The 23784-nt window shown below is 41.7% G+C and overlaps 1 protein-coding gene across 7 annotated transcripts in view; it reads left to right on the top strand.

Annotated features, from left to right (window-relative positions):
- LOC117347945 (neurogenic locus notch homolog protein 1-like) overlaps positions 1–23508 on the top strand; it is a 284187-nt gene extending 260679 nt beyond the window's left edge. For all 7 annotated transcript variants that reach the window (XM_033919452.1, XM_033919449.1, XM_033919455.1 and 4 more), the window contains 3 exons: positions 15247–15342; positions 18421–18513; positions 22841–23508. In XM_033919452.1, the coding sequence (XP_033775343.1) occupies positions 15247–15342; positions 18421–18513; positions 22841–23001 (350 nt within the window). In that variant the 3' untranslated portion in view covers positions 23002–23508. The remainder of the gene's footprint in view (positions 1–15246; positions 15343–18420; positions 18514–22840) is intronic.
- The last annotated feature ends 276 nt before the right edge of the window (positions 23509–23784 follow it).

The following is a 23784-nucleotide window of genomic DNA, read 5'->3' as shown; positions in this document are numbered from 1 at the left end:
CTTCATTGTGATTTTCACCTCACCGGCTCTGCCTAGAGCCCTACTATCACCGGGCGTGCGAGCTTGCTCCGCCCTTCCAAGTCAGCTGAGCGCTGGGAGGTTTAAAAATCCAAGTGCTTAACAGTGCGCTGCCATACGGCATGCCGGCTAAGACACACGGCAAAGGCGCGTTCCTTAGCGCGCACCTTTGTGAAGCGACTGGGCGAAGTGATTAGCTGAAGGATTGTGGTAAAGTTGACCTTGTCAATGCTTCAATGTTCATGACTGAGAGTCTGTTTTATCTTTTAATGTTTTGTATTTTATCTTATTGCAAGTTTTTATATCTCCTAATTCTTTTACGTTATTTATACAATGGCACTTAAGAATAATTTTGGTTATTAGCGAGTTTTAGTTATCTTGTATGTTTTAAAAGTTGGGCTAGTGTGCTAACTAACTCTGAACTCATTCCAGTTCACTTTTCTCAAGTTTGTTTTCAAAAATACTGTGAGTTCCCTATCACCCATCGATTTTTACACGATTTTGCAGATTCAGGCCCATGGCAGATCCCAGTCTTAATCACCCCTCGAGTGCATTCCAAACCGTACGTAAAAAGACAATGATTTTTTTAAACAACTTTGTCATTTTGATTTTCCTACTGATCTAGATTATCAGGTGTCTAGTGTTAAGATTTTGTAATTTAAGAGGGGAATATTTGTTCTATTAGAAATAAAGCCCATGTGGTTTGTGATTGGCTGCAAGAGACCAATCCCGATTTTGTTTTTTTTTTAACAGAAGCATAGTTAATTCAGGAAATGGCAGCATAACTGCACAGCTCCAGCAAGCTAACCGAGAAAAACAATAAAATCACCATATAAAATAAGATTTCAAAACAAAAAAGAACTTCATCAATAAGTACAAGAAGATGGCAACTTCAAAAGTCGGTAAGCGACATAAACCAGAGCCACCTTCTCCCAAAAAATCTTCAAAAGAATCTAAAGAAGATGACAGCCCTCAATCCATCATGGCTGAACTCAGGGCTCTTCGTTCCATTCTAACCAATATGAGATTGGATATGACTGAAATTAAATCTGAATTGGCTGATATGAAGAAAAAGCAAATGTGCTAAACAAATACTTCTGTTCTGTGTTCACAGAAGAAAATCCTGGAGAAGGACCAAGATTGTCTAGCAAAGTTACACGAGAAAATGGAGTAGATTTTGCGCTGTCCACGGAGGAGAGTATTTATGAGCTACTTGAAAAACTGAAGGTGGACAAAGCGATGGGACCAGACAGCTTCCATCCCAGGATACTGAGGGAGTTCAGAGAGGTTCTGGCGGGTCCTATTAAAAACTTGTTCAACAAATCTCTGGAGACGGAAGTGGTTCCCGTGGATTGGAGGAGAGCGGATGTGGTCCCTATTCACAAACGTGGTCACAGGGATGAAGCAGGAAACTACAGGCCAGTGAGCCTCACTTCGGTTGTTGGAAAAATAATGGAAGTGTTGCTGAAAGAAAGGATAGTGTACTTCCTTGAATCTAATGGGTTACAGGATCTGAGGCAACATGGGTTTACAAAAGGTAAATCATGCCAAATAAACCTGATTAGATTTTTTGATTGGGTTACCGGAGAGCTGGATTGAGGACATATGCTAGATATCATTTACTTAGATTTCAGCAAAGCCTTTGATACGGTTCCTCATAGGAGGCTGTTGAACAAACTTGAAGGACTGAAGTTAGGACCCAAAGTGGTGAACTGGGTTAGAAACTGGCTGTTGGATAGACACCAGAGAGTGGTGGTTAATTGAAGTCACTTGGAAAAAGGAAAGGTGAGTAGTGGAGTCCCTCAGGGTTCGGTACTGGGGCCGATCCTGTTCAATATGTTTGTGAGTGGCATTGCTGAAGGAAGTGTGCCTTTTTGCAAATGATACCAAGATTTGTAACAGAGTAGACACCGAAGAGAGAGTGGAAAATATGAAAAAGAATCTGCAAAAGTTAGAGGAGTGGTCTAATATCTGGCAACTAAAATTCAATGCAAAGAAATGCATAGTAATGCATTTGGGGATTAATAATCGGAAGGAACCGTTTATGCTGGGAGGTGAGAATCTGATATGCACGGACGGGGAGAGGGACCTTGGGGTGATAGTGTCCGAAGATCTAAAGGCGAAAAAACAGTGTGACAAGGCGGTGGCTGCTGTCAGAAGGATGCTGGGCTGTATAAAGAGAGGCGTAGCCAGTACATGTCATTGGTGAGGCCCCACTTGGAGTATTGTGTTCAGTTTTGGAAACCATCTCTGGCGAAGGACATAAGAAGATTTGAAGTGTCCAGAGGAGGGCGACGAAAATGATAGGAGGCTTGCGCAAGAAGATGTATGAAGAGAGACTGGAAGCCCTGAATATGTATACCCTAGAGGAAAGGAGGGACAGGGGAGATATGATTCAGATGTTCAAATACTTGAAGGGTATTAACGTAGAACAAAATCTTTTCCAGAGAAAGGAAAATGATAAAACCAAAGGACATAATTTGAGATTGAGGGGTGGTAGATTCAAGAGCAATGTTAGGAAATTCTACTTTACGGAGTGGGTGGTGGATGCCTGGAATGTGCTCCTCAGAGAGGTGGTGGAGAGGAAAGCGGTGACTAAGTTCAAAGAAGCATGGGATGAACACACAGAATCTAGAATCAGAAAATAATATCAAATATTGAACTAAGGCCAGTACTGGGCAGACTTGTGCGGTCTGTGTCTGTATATGGCCGTTTGGTGGAGGATGGGCTGGGGAGGGCTTCAATGTCTGGGAGGGTGTAGATGGGCTGGAGTGAGTTTTGACAGAGATTTCGACAGTTGGAACCCAAGCACAGTACCAGGTAGAGCTTTGGATTCTTGCCCAGAAATAGCTAAGAAGAAAAAAATAAAAAAAATTTAAATTGAATCAGGTTGGGCAGACTGGATGGACCATTCGGGTCTTTATCCGCCATTATCTACTATGTTACTATGAGAGAATTCTCACGTAGGCTATTTAATCTCTCATATCCAAAAGAATTGGTACAATTTTCCTTTTTGAAACCAACACTATGGTTGCACTATGAGTTCAATAATTAAATAAAAGGGTTTCAGTACGGACTTAATTATCCCTACGAGTGACCAACAGCCCCGGGCATGTGTTCATGAGTGACTAGCACTAAACTAAACTAAACCTTAAGTTTATATACCGCATCATCTCCATGAGAATGGAGCTCGACACGGTTTACAAGAACTTAAAATAGTGGGTAGAGAAGAAGAAAAAGGATTACATGAACTTATGTGTAGAAGGGGGGAGAGAAAGGGGGGAAGGATAGAGCTACAATTTGCTGAAAAGCCAGGTTTTCAGTTGTTTGCGGAATAACTGAAGGGAGCTCAGGTTCCGCAGCGGGGTGGTGAGGTCGTTCCAAAGGGTCTAAATAAACCCTGCCCAATACATCATAATACCCTTATATATATTTTTTTAACAAACATTAATAATCAATAAATAGATATAAAGTGCAAACGTGCATCCAGTGTGGAAAAAGGAAAAACATATAGGTGTTTAAAACCCCCCAAAAGAGATTCAAAACAAAAAATTCCAAAAACTGTATGAAAACAATCAATTCTCAAGTTCATAATTATATAAATAAATAAATAATTTCAAAGGTTGTAAGACTCGTCAATTCTAAAGGTTCAAAAATTCATATAGGAGTTCAAAAATTCATATCAAAGTCCATATCAAAACACCATTGTTGAATAAATAGGAAGTCGATAGAAAAAGATCATTAAAAAAACATTGCAAAATCAATCAATCAAAATACTTAGCTCAGTTGGCTGGGTTTTCCGTTACATGTATTCAAATTCATATCGGCACCATATCTCTGCTCAAATTCATATCGGCACCATATCTCCACTCGACAGGCCATGTTTCAATATCTTCTTCAGGAGGGAGAGATGAAGAAACAATAAATTCTCTGGTCCGGGAGCTAAAGGCAAAAGTTCAATGATTCCATAAGCTCTACTCCATTCACAGCAGCACAATCATGCTAAAACTAGAGACAAAGGCACAATGGTGTCCAGGAGATTTTTAATCTCTCACCAGACTTATCAACTCTGCTTTACTATCTGACCTATTTTCTGTACAAATGGGACACATTGCCCTGACCCCACTACTGAAAAAAGCTGATCTAGACCCATCCTCTCCTTCTAGCTATCGTCCTATAGCTAATATTCCTCTCCTGACCAAAATGCTCGAGGCTATTATATCCACTCAGCTCTCATCTTGCTTAGAAAGATTCTCCATTCTATTACCTTGCCAATATGGCTTCAGACCCAATTTCAGCACTGAATCCCTACTGGCCTCTTTAATCTCAAAGATTCAATAACTTCAATCTTGTAATAAGTTTGTTATCCTATTACAATTCGATCTATCTATGGCCTTTGATGTTGTCCACCACGATATCCTATTTTACCAACTTTCTGAGATAGGCATTGATTCCACAGTCTTAGACTGGTTCTCAAAATTTTTATGATCCCACTCTTACACTGTTAACATGAATGGACCCATGTCTTCTCCTTGGAGACCACTATGTGGTGTTCCCCAGTGATCACCTCTGTCCCCTATTCTTTTCAACATTTATATGTCTTCTTTGAAACTCTTCCATCTATCTCCCTTTGAAACTCTATTTACATATGCAGATGACATCCTTGTCCTTCTCAAGATAGATTCGAACCTCACTAACCTCACCGAAAATATAACAGCTTGCATAACGAAACTCCAATCTTGGGACCTCACTGTACAAATGAAGCTGAATGAGTCCAAAACAAAACTACTTTGGCTTGGCCCAAAATTAGATCAGTTACCCAAGCCCTTCTGGTCCCACACTGCAGATCGAATTCTCAAGCAAAGTTTTGGGCATCATTATTGACTCTACACTTTCCTTTAATGATCATCTCAACTCTCTGGTAAAAAAAATGTTTTTTTAGTCTTCACATGTTGAGGAAAGTGAGATCCTGCTTCCGCCAACAACATTTTGCTGTCCTTGTAGAATCAATCATTCTTTCCAGTCTAGACTATTGTAACTCCATCTATCTAAGACTAACCAAGAAAAGTCTTCAAAGACTTCAGCGGATCCAGAACACTGCGGCTAGGTTGATCTTCACAAAAAGCAAATTCGATCATGTTTCCCTGCTTCTGTCAAAACTTCACTGGCTTCCATTGATTTCTAGAATTCACTTTAAATGTACCTGCCTAATATTCAAGATCCTACATAAAGTTTTCAAGTTTTATTAAAATTTTGATATATCGCAATATCATTAATTCAAAGCGATTTACAATTTAAAACAGGGTCTTAATTATTAACTAAAACCAACACAAACGGATCTGACATACCAATACATAAGGGAAGTAGGGAGAACTACAATAAGTATAGTAAAGGATACATACAAGGAAAATACAAACAGAGGGTAAGAAACTTTAAAAGTATTGATAAAAGTATAATAGAAAGTTAAGAACTTTTTTTTTTTAAATTCAATTTCTCAGAGCCTAAGACAGAGGACTAATGAGTTTAAACAACGAATGAGATCACTAGAGACTCCAGTACTTAGGTCTCAAAAGCATCCTTGTACAACCAGCATTTTAACAGTCCTTTAAATTTACTTAGTGATTTTTCTTCCTTAATAAATGATGGTAAGGAATTCCATATTCTGGGTGCTGTACCTGCAAAGATCATATCTTGTCTTGTATTTATTATACTAAGGATAGAATTACTAGAAAGTTTTTGTCCTCTGATCTCAAACTTCTAGTAGGAATATATGGAATAATGTACCTTTCTAAAAATGATGGAGCTTTGGTTAATATATTGAATGTTAATATTGCTATTATGCTCAAGATCCAAGATGGCTGCATGAGGAGTCGCTTGAGTTTCACGCTCCCGTTAACTCCTTGAAATACAACTTTGTCCGCTTTAAACTTTTTACCTGTTCGTGATGCCGAAGAGGAGGGGACGTAGCGCTGCTGGAGCCTCGCAGCGCTCCAGAACGGCCGTCTTCGGGAACATCGAAGAGTTGATTAGGAGAATGCAGGGCACGCCGATAGCTTCGGGGAGTTCCCCGCAGGAGACGCATGGCGGAGGCGCGTCAACGACGTTCACCATGGGGCCGGAGACATCGCTAAGTCCCGAAGTAAGAGCACCTCCCCCACGCCCTCAGTCGACCAGTTCCCCGCGAGAGGAGGAACTTCCTGAGGTTGGAGTTCACCTCCTCTCGGAGGCCAAGGAGAAAAACGCGGGGACTGTGCTGCAGGACTCCCTGCTGGAGCAGAGGAGTCTGAACGAGGAGACTGAGGAGGAAGCAGTGGGGGATGAGAGAATTCAACAGACTGCAGGAGGAGACACGCTGCCAGAGGGTGAGCTAATTAAATTAAAACTACAACCATTTCAAATTGTGAAGCCCCGAGAGGTTACATTAGACTCTCTGTGGGATCTGGTAGCCAATTTGGCAAAATCCATTAACCCGCAATTACAACAATTAGAAAAGAAACTAGAAAACCATGAAACTGAGATTAAAAATTTAAAGATTGGACTTGAGAACTCAAAAACTTCAACACAAAATATTCATCAAGAATTTAAAGTATCCCAACAAATTACTGAGGTATTAATCAAAGACAATACTAATTTAAGAAGGAAGATGGAGGCAATGGAAAACTTTTCTCGCAATAATAACCTCAGATTGATAAATTTCCCTAGGGTTTCTGTGATAGCCCCAAGGGAAATGTTGAAACGTTACATGACGGAAGTATTGGAGCTTCCTGAAGAGTCATTACCACCATTTACGCAGGTTTACTATCTTCCAAGTAAGCCGCAAGACCAACAACAGCAACAACAACAGAAATTGGGACCTGATTTAATGAACATATCTAATATTTTGGAAATGTCTGATAGAGAATTAGTGACCCCAGCCACTTTACTTTTGACAGTAGCTCTCGCACCAGATAAAAACTGGTTGCTGAGACTTTTCTTTAAAAATAAACAAAAAGAGTTTTTAGGTTGTAAAATTCAGATGTTCCCAGATTTGGCCAAAGATACGCAGAGAAGGAGACGAGAATTTTTGTTAAGGAAACCTGGTGTTTTATCTCTGGGGGCAACTTTTTACTTGCGACACCCATGTAAATGTGTTGTTAATTATCATTCTCATAAATATGTTTTCTTTGAGCCATCTCAACTGACAACTTTTCTCTCAACTGCATCTCTGGAGAAAGAAAGTGCTTAGTTTAAGAAAGGGTGCCTTAATCTCATCCGACTAGTTATTACCTGGTTTAAATTTCTTTGATTCGCCTATTTCCCTTCTTTGATCTCTTTGAGGACTTGAGTAGAAATTTATGCTCATATTCGATATTCTTTGATATATGTTTTCATTTGTATTAATTTCTTGCTAAATTTCCTTTCTGTACAAGTTATATGCTTGAATATATTGAAAAATTCAATAAATATTAAATTTTAAAAAAAATATATATATTTCTATTATGTAGGAGATTCTGTGAACAACTGGAAGCCAATGAGCTTCTTTAAGAAGAGGTGTCACATGATCCAATTTTTTCCTATTCGTTATAATCTTAATTGAGGTGTTTTGAATTAATTGTAGTCGACGTATTTCTTTAAGAGCTATTCCTTTATAGAGCAAGTTGCAATAGTCTAACTTCGAAATGATCAGCGAATGTACAAGGATATTAAGTGATGATGAGTCCAAAAAGGGGGCGATTGATCTAATCATTCGTAACCTCTGAAAGCAACCTCTTACTACTGCATTAATCTGATTATGGTATGTCAATTTTTGATCCAGAATAACCCCTAGAACGCTAATCGTAGTGACTTCCTGCAATTGGATATTATTTATGTTTATTGAAGTGGTGAGTTTCAGTCCTTCTTTCCAAGGGAAGTGTATTATTTTTGTTTTATCTGTATTCGTTACTAATTTATTTTATCAAGCCAGTCAGAGATTGTACTTAATTTCTTATTGATATTTTGGAATTCCTCTGTAGAATATAAGTCTAATGGAAGCAGGAGTTGAAGATCATCTGCGTAAGCGAACTCTGTAAACCCGATAGATTGACAGAGGGTCAGCAGAGGAGCTAGAAAGATGTTATATAGTAGGGGAGATAATATCGATCCCTATGGGATGCCATAGTTGGTAGATATCATGGCGTTCTTCCTCCCCTAATTCCACTATCCTGGAATTCTTCGAGACCTGACACTACCAGATCCGCCCACAAACTTAAACTACCGTTCCCCTCATTAAAAGGCATCATTTATGCAGGTAAATTAGGGAAATCCCTTTTCTTCAAATTCACTGAGCTTTGGAATAACCTCCCTGCCCCGCTGCGGAACCTAGGCTCATTCCAATTATTATCCCAGGACAAGCAGGCAGCATATTCTTGACTGATGGGTGACGGCACCGACGGAGCCCCGGTACGGACAATTTTAGAGTGATTGCACTCTAAGAACTTTAGAAAGTTCTAGCTAGGCCGCACCGCGCGTGCGCGAGTGCCTTCCCGCCCGACAGAGGCGCGCGGTCCCCAGTTTTCTTAATTCCGCGGAGCTAAGAAGACGCGTGTTTCCAACGGCTGTTGGAAGTTTTTTCTATTTTCACTTGCCTTCCCGCTCGCGCGTATTTTTCTCTTCATATTTTATTTCTTTACCTCTTCTTTACAGTTTGTGTAAAAAAAAAAAAAAAATCTTTTTATTTTTCATTTTTTTGTCGATCTGCCCCGGCGGGGCCTGTTGGCACCATCGAAGCCTCGGGCTTCGATTTTGCTACAGCAGTATTTCCCTTCATGCCCCCGTCACCGGGTTTCAAAAAGTGTCAGCGGTGTGCACGCCCTATCTCCCTCTCCGACCCGCACAAGTGGTGCCTCCAGTGTCTGGGTCCGGACCATAGGGCTGAAACCTGCACCCGCTGTAGTTCTTTACAAAAAAGAACTTTAAAAAATCATCAAATTCAGCAGCGGATCCTTTTCGGTACCGCTATGGAAGTTGCACCGGTATCGACGTCGACTTCCTCCAAATCGACTCCGACTGCCTCGGCACCGCAAGATACATCGCCGGTGTCGACTCCTGTAGGTAAGCCGGCTAAGAAGCCTTCCCCTACTGTTCTAGGCCAGCCAGTCGAGCATGCAGTGAGCCAAGTCCTGCAGACTGAGCGCCGGCCCTGTAAACGCTCCGCTCCCATTGAAGTCACTGCCTCGTCATCGGCATCGACTTCACCCGAGCGTCGAGCGGCACCGAAGGTACCGAGCAAGAAAAAACCGGTACCGGTGCCATCGGGACCAACGTTGGATGAGCGTATTGCCTCTATCCTCCAGGCCCAACTTAAGGAGCAACTCCAACACTTGCTCCCGGCTCTGTTGACTCCGAACCTTCCAGTGTCGGTACCGACTGAGCCTTCGGTGCCGTCTGTCGATCAGCCTCTTTTATTGTCATCGACTGTTTCGGCATTGCACAAATCTTTGTCCATGCCTGTTCTGTCAGCAGAACCAAAACGGCGTGCTACTCCTACGGTGTCGGAACCGGTACTGTTCTCTGAACCCCGTACCGTACTACATTCCCCAGGTACCGTCTCCACTCGGTCTGGTAAATCGGTACGCAAGACTAAGCATACTGAGACATCGACTCCACTTTCCCAGGGCCGTTTACAATCGGTACGGGACCCTGACTTGTGGGACGACTCAGATGATCCCCTCGGTACCGAGGAGGATTACACATCTGATGAGGATGAACCATCGGTGCAGGATACTACTGCTAAGCCAGAGCACTCCTCCTTCACCAAATTTTTAAAGGAGATGTCAGACACTCTGTCTATTCCTTTGGAGTCTGACTCTAAAAAATCCAAAGCATTTTTGGATGCTTTGGATTTTGACCAACCTCCTAAAGAGTTTTTAAAGTTACCCCTCCATGACATCTTGAGGGAAACTTTTTATAAGAATCTTGAAACTCCTTTGACAATTCCAGGAGCCCCAAGAAAACTGGAATCTCTGTATAAAGTGATTCCAATCCCAGGATTTGACAAGCACCAACTTCCCCATGAATCTCTGTTGGTAGAGTCAACCCTAAAGAAATCTACAGGAGCCAGTGTGTATGCCTCTGTCCCTCCTGGCAGAGAAGGAAAGGCCATGGATAAATTTGGAAAGCGCCTTTACCAAAATGCCATGCTGGCCAACCGTTCAGGTAATTACGCATTCCACTTCTCGTTTTACCTGAAACATCTCATTCAACAGGTGACCTCTTTTCAGAAGTATATTCCGGACCGTAAGCTTCCTGCTTTTCAGCAATGTACCTCTAGTCTTTTGCAACTCAGGAAGTTTATGGTCTGTTCCATTTATGATACTTTTGAACTGACGTCACGAGCTACTGCTATCTCTGTAGCAATGAGAAGGTTGGCATGGCTACGGGTCTCAGACCTGGATGTAAACCATCAGGACCGGCTTGCCAATGCGCCTTGCCTAGGGGATGAGCTGTTTGGGGAGTCCATGGATACCACCACACAAAAGCTCTCCGCCCATGAAACTAGGTGGGATACCTTGTTGAAAAACAAGAAGAAACCTCCTCCTCCTCGTCCATTCAGGCAACAATCTTCATATCAAAGGAGGTTTTCTGCTCGACCGGCTCAGCCTCATCCCCCTCAACCTCGCAGACAGCGTCAACAGCAGCAACAGGCTCGTCAACAACAACAGCCTACTGTAAAACCGGCTACTCAACCTAAGCCGACACAGCCCTTTTGACTCTCTTCTCCAGAACATTGCCAGTCTTCCTCCCTCATGTCCTCTACCTCAGCCCATAGGGGGTCGACTACAGGTTTTTTGGGAAGCAATCACCTCCGACCAGTGGGTACTTGCTATCATCGCTCACGGCTACTCCCTAAACTTTCAGACTCCTCCACCGTTAAGTCTGCCAAAAGAGTCTGCTTCCAACAAGGCTCAGTCCCTCCTCCTCGGTCAGGAGGTTCAATCCCTCCTTCTTCTCAATGCCATCGAACCAGTTCCTCTAGACCAGCAAGGCCTGGGATTTTAATCCCGGTACTTTCTTGTACCCAAAAAGACCGGAGATCTCAGACCAATATTAGATCTCAGAGATCTCAACAAATGTCTGGTCAAGGAGAAGTTCAAGATGTTATCTCTTGCCACCCTTTACCCTCTTCTCTCTCAGGAAGACTGGCTATGTTCCCTCGATCTCAAGGAGGCGTATACTCACATTCCAATTCATCTGATGTCCAGACAATATCTTCGCTTTCTTGTCAACCAACATCATTACCAATACAAGGTGCTACCCTTCGGCCTAGCCTCCTCTCCCAGGGTATTCACCAAATGTCTGATTGTGGTCGCAGCTTATCTCCGCTCCCACAATTTTCAAGTCTTCCCTTATCTGGACGACTGGCTCATCAAGGCTCCTTCTCCTCAGTCCGTAAACATAGCCACCAATCAGACCATTTACTTCCTTCGACTGTTGGGGTTCGAAATCAATCTACCCAAGTCGCACCTCATTCCAACTCAGCGACTTCAATTCATTGGAGCCATTCTGGATACTGTTCGGATGAGGGCTTTTCTTCCTCCAAACCGCCTTCACACCATCCTTCATCTCTGTCAGCAGGTGTTCCAGGAAACTTCCATCTCTGCAAATCACATGATGGTGCTCTTGGGACACATGGCCTCCACAGTACATGTCACTCCCTTCGCACGTCTCCACCTGCGTACTCCTCAATGGACCCTAGCGACTCAGTGGTCACAAGCGACGGATCCTTGTTCACAACACATATCTGTGACCTCGTCTCTTCGACAGTCGCTTCTTTGGTGGTTGAAATCATCAAATCTATCCAGAGGTCTCCTGTTCCATCTACCTCCTCATCAACTGGTCATCACCACGGATTCCTCCCCCTATGCATGGGGAGCTCACTTGAACGAGTTCCAAACTCAGGGGTTTTGGACTACTCAGGAAAAGAAACACCACATCAATTTCCTGGAACTCAGAGCGATGTTTTACGCCCTCAAAGCTTTACAACATCTCCTTTTTCCTCAGGTTCTTCTCATTTGCACAGACAACCAAGTTGCAATGTATTACATCAACAAACAAGGAGGGACGGGATCCCGTCCTTTATGTCAGGAAGCTCAAAGGATTTGGACCTGGGCGACTGCTCGTCACCTATTCCTGAAAGCAGTCTACATCCAAGGGGAACAGAATTGCTTAGCAGACAATCTCAGCAGGATTCTTCAACCTCACGAATGGACTCTCGACCCCTCGACTCTCCAATTCATTTTCTCTCAATGGAGCACTCCTCAGGTGGATCTTTTTGCAGCTCCCCACAACCATCAACTGCCCCTGTTTTGCTCCAGACTTTACTCTCCTCACCGTCTGGAACCCCCGATGCATTTCTTCTGGATTGGACCAATCTCTTCCTTTATGCATTCCCTCCTCTTCCGCTCATGCTGCGCACCTTATTCAAGCTCAAGAGGGAACAAGCCACCATGATCCTCATCGCTCCACGGTGGCCCAGACAGCATTGGTTTTCCCTTCTACTTCAACTCAGTTCCAGGGAACCCATACCTCTTCCTCTGTTTCCTTCACTACTTACACAGCATCAGCAAACGCTTCTTCATCCCAACTTACAGTCTCTGCACCTGACAGCTTGGTATCTCTCGGGCTGACTTCAGCTCATGCTCTCCTTTCTCAGCCTGTCCGTTCTATTATTGATGCCTCCAGGAAACCGTCTACTCTTCAATGTTACCAACAAAAGTGGTCTCGGTTTTCTTCCTGGTGCCTGTTACATCACCATAATCCCATATCTACAGCAGTGGGACTGGTGTTGGACTATCTATTGTCCTTATCTGACTCTGGTCTTAAATCCTCTTCGATAAGGGTCCACCTTAGTGCCATTGCAGCTTTTCATGAGCCGATTCATGGAAAACCCCTCTCAGCTCATCCCTTAGTTTCAAGGTTCATGAAGGGCCTTTTCAATGTGAAACCACCTCTTAAGGCCCCTCCTGTTGTATGGGATCTTAATGTGGTTCTTTCTGCGTTAATGAAGCCTCCTTTCGAGCCGTTGGCCTCAACGCATTTTAAATTTCTAACTTGGAAAGTGGTCTTTCTAATAGCTCTCACTTCTGCCAGGAGGGTCAGTGAGCTCCATGCACTGGTGGCGGATCCACCTTTCACTGTTTTTCACCATGATAAGGTCGTCCTCCGTACACATCCCAAGTTCCTTCCTAAGGTTGTGTCTGAATTTCATCTTAACCAATCCATCGTTCTACCTGTTTTTTTCCCAAAGCCTCATTCTAATCCAGGTGAACAGGCTTTGCATACCTTGGATTGTAAACGTGCTCTGGCTTACTATCTTGATCGCACCAAACCTCACAGATCATCTCCTCAACTGTTTTTGTCCTTTGATCCTAACAAGTTGGGTCATCCTGTATCTAAACGCACTCTGTCCAATTGGCTTGCTGCTTGCGTTTCTTTTTGTTATGCTCAGTCGGGCCTGACACTGGAAGGTTCTGTCACGGGCCACAAAATTAGAGCTATGGCAGCGTCTGTAGCTTTCCTCCGTTCCACTCCTATTGAGGAAATCTGCAAGGCTGCTACTTGGTCCTCAGTTCATACTTTTACATCTCACTATTGTCTGGATGCATTCTCCAGACGGGATGGACACTTCGGCCAATCTGTTTTACAAAATTTATTCTCCTAATGGCCAACCTTCCCTCCATCCCTCTTTTTGTTAGCTTGGAGGTCACCCATCAGTCAAGAATATGCTGCCTGCTTGTCCTGGGATAAAGCACAGTTACTTACCGTAACAGGTGTTATCCAGGGACAGCAGGCAGATATTCTTGCGTCCCTCCCACCTCCCCGGGTTGGCTTCTTAGCTGGCTTATCCTAACTGGGAACCGCGCGCCTCTGTCGGGCGGGAAGGCACTCGCGCACGCGCGGTGCGGCCTAGCTAGAACTTTCTAAAGTTCTTAGAGTGCAATCACTCTAAAATTGTCCGTACCGGGGCTCCGTCGGTGCCGTCACCCATCAGTCAAGAATATCTGCCTGCTGTCCCTGGATAACACCTGTTACGGTAAGTAACTGTGCTTTCCGAAATCATCTGAAAACCTGGCTTTTCTCCAAAACGTAAAGCTATCTATTGAAAATGTAAAGCTAGCTATCCTCTTCATAACCTCTAATTTATTATTATGTCCTTCCCTCATTTATTGAATTACCTGTAAATCGTGCCAAGCTCTATCTTTATGGAGAAGTATAAAAACTTAAAGTTTAGTTTAGTGTTAAAGCATTTGTTTTTTGGAGGGACCACATGAATATTAGCACATGACCTGGAAAAAGTAAAATAATAATAATAATAACAGCTTATATACCGCAATACCGTGAAGTTCTATGCGGTTTACAAAGATTAAGCAAAGGTACAAATTGATTGACTTTAAGAGGGGAGGAAGAAAGAGGGTTAATAGGACAGGAAATCCATTTTTGAGGAGAGAGTGATCAATAGAACAAGTTAATCGCTATAGAGGGGATAGAGAAGAGAAGATCAGTTGTCTAGATACTTTAGGAACAGGTGTGTTTTTAGATGCCCTCCAATATGCCACATTAAATTTGGGCTTAGCATATGGGAAAGTCCTGCGTTAGAACATGCTAAGCCCAGATTGTGCAAAAAATAAAATAGAAAACTGCAGACAGTATGTACAAGATGTACAAATATAAAATGTGGTAACTATTGTCACCCTTTTTTACAAACCCTGGGACCCGACACGGTCTGTGTTTCAGAGAACACGCCTTCTTCAGGGGTCCATTAGTTGTAAGGGTTAAAACAAACCGCAATATAAATTGGTAATAAGCAAAGCGCCTGTGTTAAAGCAATCAATGCGATCCAACTATACACCGCAAAAGCGAGATGCTGGAGCGAAAAACCATACTGTCTGCAGTTTCCTCTTTTGTTTTTTGCTTGCTGTTCTTGAATTGCAGACACTGTTGGATTTCCTTGTACTGCACTTTAGTAAAAGTTTGTATCTGAGCTAATGGGAGGTTTCATGACTTGCCCACAAACACATGGAGCAGAATGCCATTTGAAAAGCCAGTGGTGTCTCATTTACTACAGTATAATTAAACTGGAATTAAACTGATTGTGGATTGTATGGTGGTAGCGGGGGGGGGGGATTCAAAATATAAACTGCCTCAGTTGAAAAATCTTTATGCAATAAGCAACTAGGCTCACATTTGTTTCTGCCTTTCTCTTTGCAGCCACCTGCACCTCTCTCTGCAGGAACGGAGGGACATGTCAGTCCTCAGGGAATTGCATGTGTAAACCAGGATACACGGGGAGATTCTGTGACATTCGTAAGTTCTGATTGGGATCCTGAGAGCTCAGCAAATTAGTTTGAAGAGCTCCAGAGCTGATTTGAAGGTGCAGCAGGGCTGATGGTGATGATCATATTAGTATAGGTTTATATAATGTTCACACTAACCAAGGTCAGAAAGACGAGTTAAATCTTGCTGGTATATTCTTAACATTTACAACCAGATGAAGGTTTCATTTTTTGAAAAATAATTTTTCAGATTAGTTTTACATTTATAGCAAAAAATTACTGAGCTGGTTATACTATTAGAAATACATAGATAATTATGAAATGATTTAGAGGTGAACTATCTCTAGTTTAATAGGTTAATCATTCACATTTGGACAACTTTTTTTTTCTGTACTTTATTGAAATGAGAAAAATAATTACCTTACTAACAATTTAAATTTAACCAAAACAATAACATTATAGCATATGTACAGTATTCTTCTATTTGCTTAAGCAGCCATGTTAACTGATTTGGCTAAACAAAATATCTTTTAAGAACATAAGAAGTGCCTATGCTGGGTCAGACCAGAGGTCCATCGTGCCCAGCAGTCCGCTCGCGTGGCCGCCCAAACCTACTCCAGCCCATCTACATCCTCCCAGCCATTGAAACCCTCCCCAACCCATCCTCCACCAAACGGCCATATACAGACACAGACTGTGCAAGTCTGCCCAATACCGGCCTTAGTTCAATATTTAATATTATTTTCTGATTCCAAATCCTCTGTGTTCATCCCAAGCTTCTTTGAACTCAGTCACAGTTTTACTCTCCACCACCTCTCTCGGGAGCGCATTCCAGGCATTCACCACCCTCTCCGTAAAGTAGAATTTCCTAACATTGCCTTTGAATCTACAACCCCGCAACCTCAAATTATGCCCTCTGGTTTTACCATTTTCCTTTCTCTGAAAAAGATTTTGTTCTATGTTAATACCCTTCAAGTATTTGAACGTCTGAATCATATCTCCCCTGTCCCTCCTTTCCTCTAGGGTATACATATTCAGGGCTTCCAGTCTCTCCTCATACGTCTGCTGGCGCAAGCCTCCTATCATTTTTGTCGCCCTCCTCTGGACCGCTTCAAGTCTTCTTATGTCCTTTGCCAGATACGGTCTCCAAAACTGAACACAATACTCCAAGTGGGGCCTTACCAATGACCTGTACAGGGGCATCAACACCTTCTTCCTTCTACTGACTACGCCTCTCTTTATACAGCCCAGCATCCTTCTGGCAGCAGCCACTGCCTTGTCACACTGTTTTTTTGCCTTTAGATCTTCGGATACTATCATCCCAAGGTCCCTCTCCCCTTCCGTGCATATCAGTTTCTCACCTCCGGTTCCCCCTAACTACCTCCATGAAGAGATCCCACATACCAATCCCATCTTTTCTTAAAATTTGGCACGCTGCTGACCTCAATTACCTGTTGTGGAAGATTATTCCAGCAATCAACCACCCTTTCGGTGAAGAAATATTTTCTGGTGTCGCCATGAAATTTCCCACCCCTGATTTTCAACGGATGCCCTCTTGTTGCCGTGGGTCCTTTAAGAAAAAAGAGATCTTCTTCCACCTCGATACGGCCCGTGACATATTTGAACGTCTCGATCATGTCTCCCCTCTCTCTGACCAGAACTGAATGCAATACTCTAGGTGAGGTTGCACCATTGAACGATAGAGGCATTATAACATTCTTAGTCTTGTTTACCATCCCTTTTCATATAACCCAGCTCCACGGGGAGAACATCTTTAAACCTACCAGGGACTTTTCCATTCTATGGACTTCCACAACAAAATTAAAATTTCTGACCAACTGATTTTCCTGCCAAAATTCAAATTGGTAGACTGCCCTGTTCCCAATCAGGTCAGTGAATCCACTATTTCTAAAATCACATTGCAGATTTCAGAGCATACTCTAAAGAAAGCCACAGCATAATGGTTGAAACATCGGTTTCTACCTGACAAAGATGCAGCGAGACCCAGAAACCTGCAACAAGCGCAATGCCAGCTGCAGAAACCCTGAGAGAACAGTAATATATGGCCACTTATCTGAAATTGGATGTTCAAAACTGTGCCCGATATCTTTCAAATCCCAATGTGAGTACCCCATTTCACATATCGCATCTTCAGGGGAACTATAGAGAAACTCCTCCACACTGGCTGTAGCAGAAAACGGTGATCTTCCCACCTACAGCGTACAGTTTCAAAGCAAAGCACATCAGCACATGGAGTCACCTACTCAGCTGGAACTCAGCTGAGTAGGTGACTCCAATCAGAAAAATGCCTGCCATTCTATAGCCAAATTTAAACTTCTGAGGAAATAGTTTGAAATGTAGATATTAGATGCTGTTCCCTCTGTCGCAATCTACGTCTAATATCCTCTCTACGGAGGTTGGTATAAAGTTGTTCTAGCACAAAACATTTAAAGTCAGCAAACATGTGCCACAGTGTCTGTGTTCAACTAAGCGGGTTTTCAATTGGCAAGACGTTTGCCAATATACATAAGTTGACATGGACAAATGAAAGCGAAAATTCTGTAATGTCCAACATGAGATCACATACAGAGCAATGTGCACAACATGAATGTCTACCAAGGGCCACCCTCCTCTGTTCCCCACTTGTCCCAGTAATAGCGGGACATAGATGATCACGAAGATTGGAGCACCGCTTGTATGAAACGCTAGAGTCTAATTTCTCCTTTCTTGCAGAACAGTTTGCTTCCTTTTTGAAGAAATTCTTAACAAGTGGTATATTGCACTTTACACCCTCACAGGCATCCCGTAACTTGTGGTGGTATATTATGTTCAACCTGCTATAGATATCCTGTGGATTATTTATTGTAGGTATTTATTTGCCACCTGGGGATTCTAAGCAGTCTACGTGATACGGTTCTGTATACTGTAGTGTTAATTTCACACAGGTATTCTGTGGATCATAGTGGTACAGTATATTATTTAACCTCATACAGGTATCCTATGGCTTAAGGGGTGTAAAGTGCTTAACTTCACACAGACATCTTGTGGTTTGTAGTGGTAGATTGTGTTTAACCTAACACAGACATTCTGTATTTTGCTTTTATTCCAGCTATCTGTACTATAACCTGTATCAATGGCTGGTGCAGCGCCCCGGAAAAGTGTTCCTGCTATAGTGGATTCACAGGAGTAGACTGTAGGAATGGTAAGAGAAAGCAGGAAAGAAATTTAAATACATGCAGGAAAGAACAAATAATTGGGTAGATCTGTGGATAAATTTATTTAAAATATTTCTAATTCACTTAATAAACTAAGTGGCTCACAATATCACATTCATAATATCAATAGTCAAAACTCCATTCATCAGACTTTACAAAGCCACACTTCAAATTCTAGCCCTGCTTCAAAGAAAACAGAATTCTACACTAACTTTTCTTTTCGATCAGGTTCCATCATCTCACTTCTAGACATAGATTACTAATATTAATTAAAAGCCTGGACAAAGAAGTATGCTTTAAGCAATTTCCTGTACTGTAAAACATTTTCACAGCATCATATTGCTCCAGGTATCTCATTCCATAAAACTGGACCTGCAACTGAAAACAGGACTTTCTAGGATTGGCATATTTCACTTTGTCCCTTTTTCATACATCTAACAGCATATAATTTTCCGATCTTAACGTTCTACCCAATCTATTCATTATCAAACATTTTCTCAGCCAGGTATAGTTTTGTAAATCCCTTGCTGAATTATTTTCATAATGTTAAATTGTATTCAAAATATAATTGGGATCCATTGTAGTTTCTTTAAAACTGGAGTAATATGCTCAAAGCGGGATTTTCCCATCACAATCTGTAGTGACTTCAATCGGACAGAAGGAAGCCCTAGATAGATTCCATTATAAAAGTCAAGCTTTGAAAGCACCGTGGACTGTAACACTTGTCTAAAATCCCAGCCTGACAAAAAATTAAAATTCTTCAATTGTAGTAGCTTTCTCATTGTACCACTCTTGCTGTTTGTGATTTTAATGATAATTTTGCATCAAGGATTATCCCCAGTACTTTAATCTCTTCCCTTCAGAGATATTTCACAGGGCCATAAATGCTCATTGCATTCCCCTTCAATTAATATTTCCATGTTCACTACTTTCAAAATGAATCCATTGCCATACATCCAATCATTGATCTTATTCATGTATTCATTTAATTCCACTGTCAATTTTTCACCCCATCCCTTGACCTTAAAGAATAATTGAACATCATCAGTATAGATTCTATAGGAAACTCCCATCTCATTCAATAATTTTCCTAAAGGTGCTAAATATATATTAAATAGAATTGCCAATAATGCTGATCCTTGCAGAACACCACGTTTTACCTAAACTTCAGTTGAAATTTCCCCATTACTTCGAACGCACATCCTTCTTCCTTTTAATGTCTTAAACCAATCCCGTACTGGCCCTGCTATACCTAAATTCCTTAGTCTTAACAACAATCTTTCAGGTTCCAGGGAGTCAAAGGCAGAGGAAATGGCAAGGGAAATCATACAAAAACAATTCCCTTGATCTAGTCCCAGATGAAAATGATTCAAACATCCAGGAGACGCTCCTGGTCTTTTAAATTGCATAACCAAGGCTAATTAGGCATATTCCAGATACTGCCGCTAAATATACCCAAGACGAAATCAGCTAGTTTATGGGTAGTCCAGGCTGGAGTCAGCACTCATCTGCTTAAATGCTGATATTCAGCACTTAACTGCATAATTACAATAATTGGTACATTTATCATGTGCTTACTCCAGAGAGTTATGTATGGTTTACAGACAAGAAAAGTATATCAAATGAATTACTATTTAATCAGACAAAATTAACAAATTTTCCAAAATGATACGTTTTCAACATTTTTCTCAATTGTTTTTAATTCGATGACTGTCTTATAACTGCTCATAAAGAATTCCATCAAAAAATAGGTTCATAAGAAAACCAACCTGAAAACATTGGTTTCCAGTGCAATAGGCGTGTCATTATGGACAAGTGGGTTATCTCCCCATGGCCGTGAGCCATCTGCAGAAGGAATTCACTCCGAATGTTTTCTGTGATCCTCCTCCTTCACCAGGAGCTGTACTGCCACCTGCAGTTTTTCCCTTCTGCAAATGAGCCGGAAGGAGTTCTGCTTTCCCTTTTTCTTATTTTATTCAGTGCTTTCAGTGCTCAGAGCTTTCACCTTGGTTTCAGCTCTGCCTTCGTGCAGCTGACAGGCCGATCCCTGGTAGTACCTGTTAGCTAGCCTGCAGAAATATTTTTGGAGCTCGGGGCTATCCCCGCTTTTAATCCTCACCTACTGCTTAACAGGGGTTTGAGTGCAGGCTGTTAGGCTTCCGTAGGGGGCTCAGCGGTGTCTCGCAGGGTGCTGGCTGCATTTTTCGCCTCCCCCTTCTATTAGTCCACAGGGTTGAAAATATGGTCAGACGCTGTGTCTGGCTGGCAACCTGAAGATCAGCGTTGAAAAAGAATCTCCAACATGAGGCAGTGATTCTTCTCCTTTCTAGCTTTCTGGGTTATCTCCCCATGGCCGTGAGCCATCTGCAGAAGGAATTCACTCCGAATGTTTTCTGTGATCCTCCTCCTTCACCAGGAGCTGTACTGCCACCTGCAGTTTTTCCCTTCTGCAAATGAGCCGGAAGGAGTTCTGCTTTCCCTTTTTCTTATTTTATTCAGTGCTTTCAGTGCTCAGAGCTTTCACCTTGGTTTCAGCTCTGCCTTCGTGCAGCTGACAGGCCGATCCCTGGTAGTACCTGTTAGCTAGCCTGCAGAAATATTTTTGGAGCTCGGGGCTATCCCCGCTTTTCATCCTCACCTACTGCTTAACAGGGGTTTGAGTGCAGGCTGTTAGGCTTCCGTAGGGGGCTCAGCGGTGTCTCGCAGGGTGCTGGCTGCATTTTTCGCCTCCCCCTTCTATTAGTCCACAGGGTTGAAAATATGGTCAGACGCTGTGTCTGGCTGGCAACCTGAAGATCAGCGTTGAAAAAGAATCTCCAACATGAGGCAGTGATTCTTCTCCTTTCTAGCTACTGTACTGTAAAGAGCTGAGGCAGGCTTTAGCACATTACTATCACTGTTACAGTCTATGAGGTGAATCGAGGGTGTCTGAAAATCAGGTTTTTGAGGATTTCTGCATGTTCCTCTTACTTTCTCCTCCTGGAAAATCCTAAATTTACTGGGGGGGGGGTTAGCATTTTTAGGCACAAAAGTCTTGACAGTGGCCAACTTGGATTTTTTAGTGATCTTTTTCAAAAGGTCCCTGCACTTCCATTTTGTGAAATGTTTGATTATTGCTACAGAATGTACAAATCATAAGGCTAAGGCTGCCCATATCATGCTTCTAACACGCCCCTTTGAAATTTAAACAAACAACTGACAGACAGCATAGAAAACTATCTAGGAAATAGGTTTCAAAAATGGCGATTTGGACATTTTGGCGAAAAAACGTTTACTATTTTATATTGTTTTTTTTGGATGTGCTTGTCTTTTGAAAATGAACCCCATGATGTCTCACAAGGCTTCACGTTTTTACAAATCTTCTCAAACTTACAAAAAACCTTTCTATTGGAACTCAAAAAGTTTAGGAACAAGATTAAATGATCATATCTCCCAAGAGCAATGGCAAATCTTGTGGACTTCAGGTCCCAGAGCTACGTTATCTTCAGTAACTCAATTCATGTACGTTTTACAACATTGCATCAGCTTCAGTCCTCTGTTGGTCACGTTGAAAATCAGTTGGTACTCTTGTTCATCTCATATATGAATGTGAATTTCTACAATTATCCTGGAAAGATATCTGGGACAGAATCTTCAACTTCTCTGAACCTAAAAATCTTAAATATATTATGTTCTCATTTAACTGCAATAGACAAAGCTTCTCACTGTAGCACTGAAACTCATTATTAATAGTTGGAAAGACAATTCTCAATTTTCAGTTTATGCTTTGTAGAGCTGGGTATTATTATTCCAAAATACAAAAATATATCTTCCTATAGTTTCAATCCAACTCATTCTCACTCAGTTCATAAGTGGAGATCTTTGGAAAAGTACTTATTTAAATTCAACAAATTATAAGTGTATTGGTTCCATCTGTTATACAGCTTATATTTATCATTAACGGAATGTAACTCATATCTCATTGCTAACCTGTTTTGTTTTATGCTTTCATGCATATTGCATTCTCAAAATTTTCTAATAATAATAATAAAAAAATATATATATATATGTTGCTACCCTGTAAGATAGAGGTTAAGGAATATCTTCTTTCAAATTGCCTTTCCCCTCTGATCTTCATCCTTAATCCTGAAATGCACAGAACCACACTATCACTTACACAGGATGTACAGTATCATACCTTTACACATACAGAAAAAGAACACAGATACACACCTATATACACACACAAAAACAAAGGTCAGAGATTCGATGTGTTATTCTGACTCTTAATAACTTTACAAACCTGACTGTAAAATTACTTTTTGTCCTTCACAGTTACCTGCACCTGTCTCTGTAAAAATGGAGGGATCTGTCTACCCTCAGGAAACTGCTCCTGCCCTGCAGACTACGGAGGGCAACTATGTACAATCCCCACGCCCACGACGGCGCCGCCATTCGTCACAGAAATAATAGTCACCATCGGCCCCTTATACTAGTAATAGATTACTACTGAAACTAGTCTCCTGCTCTAGGTTTAGTACTGAGGGGTTTCTCCGACACACAATTCCTCCAGTGCCTCTGTTGTATTGGTGTGGGCTGATTTAGTAATGGAAGATACAGATGAGACAAACATATAAAGCTAACAGGAAAATTAATAACCTCTTGAAATGGATCATGCTGCAGAGAATATTCCTCTTTGCACACCAACAGAAACTATGATTGCCTTTCATTAGAACCTGTGGGAAGGCATTTACAGTAAGTTTAGTCTGTATCTTCTTGAGCTTTGATGAAGGTCACGAGTTAGTTTGTACTATAGATTTTCAATTGCCAGTTTCATTTAAAGATTGAATGTCTCAAATTGGATTTGTGAAACTTGATTTTTTAGTAATATGCCTTTTCATTAGAAATCATGAATTATAAACTTGTAAACAACATTTCTGGATTTTAATCTAAGTTAAAATGCTGCTAAAGCTTCTATTAATAAAGATCTTCTAGTGCATGAATTGTATCTAAAATCTTTACTTGTGACCAACTGAAGAGGAGATTTAGGACCTACATCATATTCCTGAAAAGAATCAAACACTGAATTTTACCTGGTGCTACTGTGTACAGCAGTTCAATCCTACCCTTTATGAAAAGTAAAATACTGTGTTTATCTGGCAGGATGTGCACTCCTCATGTCATTCTTATTATTAGGATTTAGTTCATACCTTTTCAGTACTAGGCTTAAGGTGAATTCATTCAAGTATTATAAGTAATTTCCTGTCCCCAGAAAGATC

This window comes from Geotrypetes seraphini, chromosome 14 (assembly GCF_902459505.1).
Source record: "Geotrypetes seraphini chromosome 14, aGeoSer1.1, whole genome shotgun sequence".
In the NCBI taxonomy this organism is placed as follows: Eukaryota; Metazoa; Chordata; class Amphibia; order Gymnophiona; family Dermophiidae; genus Geotrypetes; species Geotrypetes seraphini.
The sequence above is the reverse complement of the archived record's forward strand: the minus strand, read 5'-3'. Positions and strand labels throughout refer to the sequence as shown.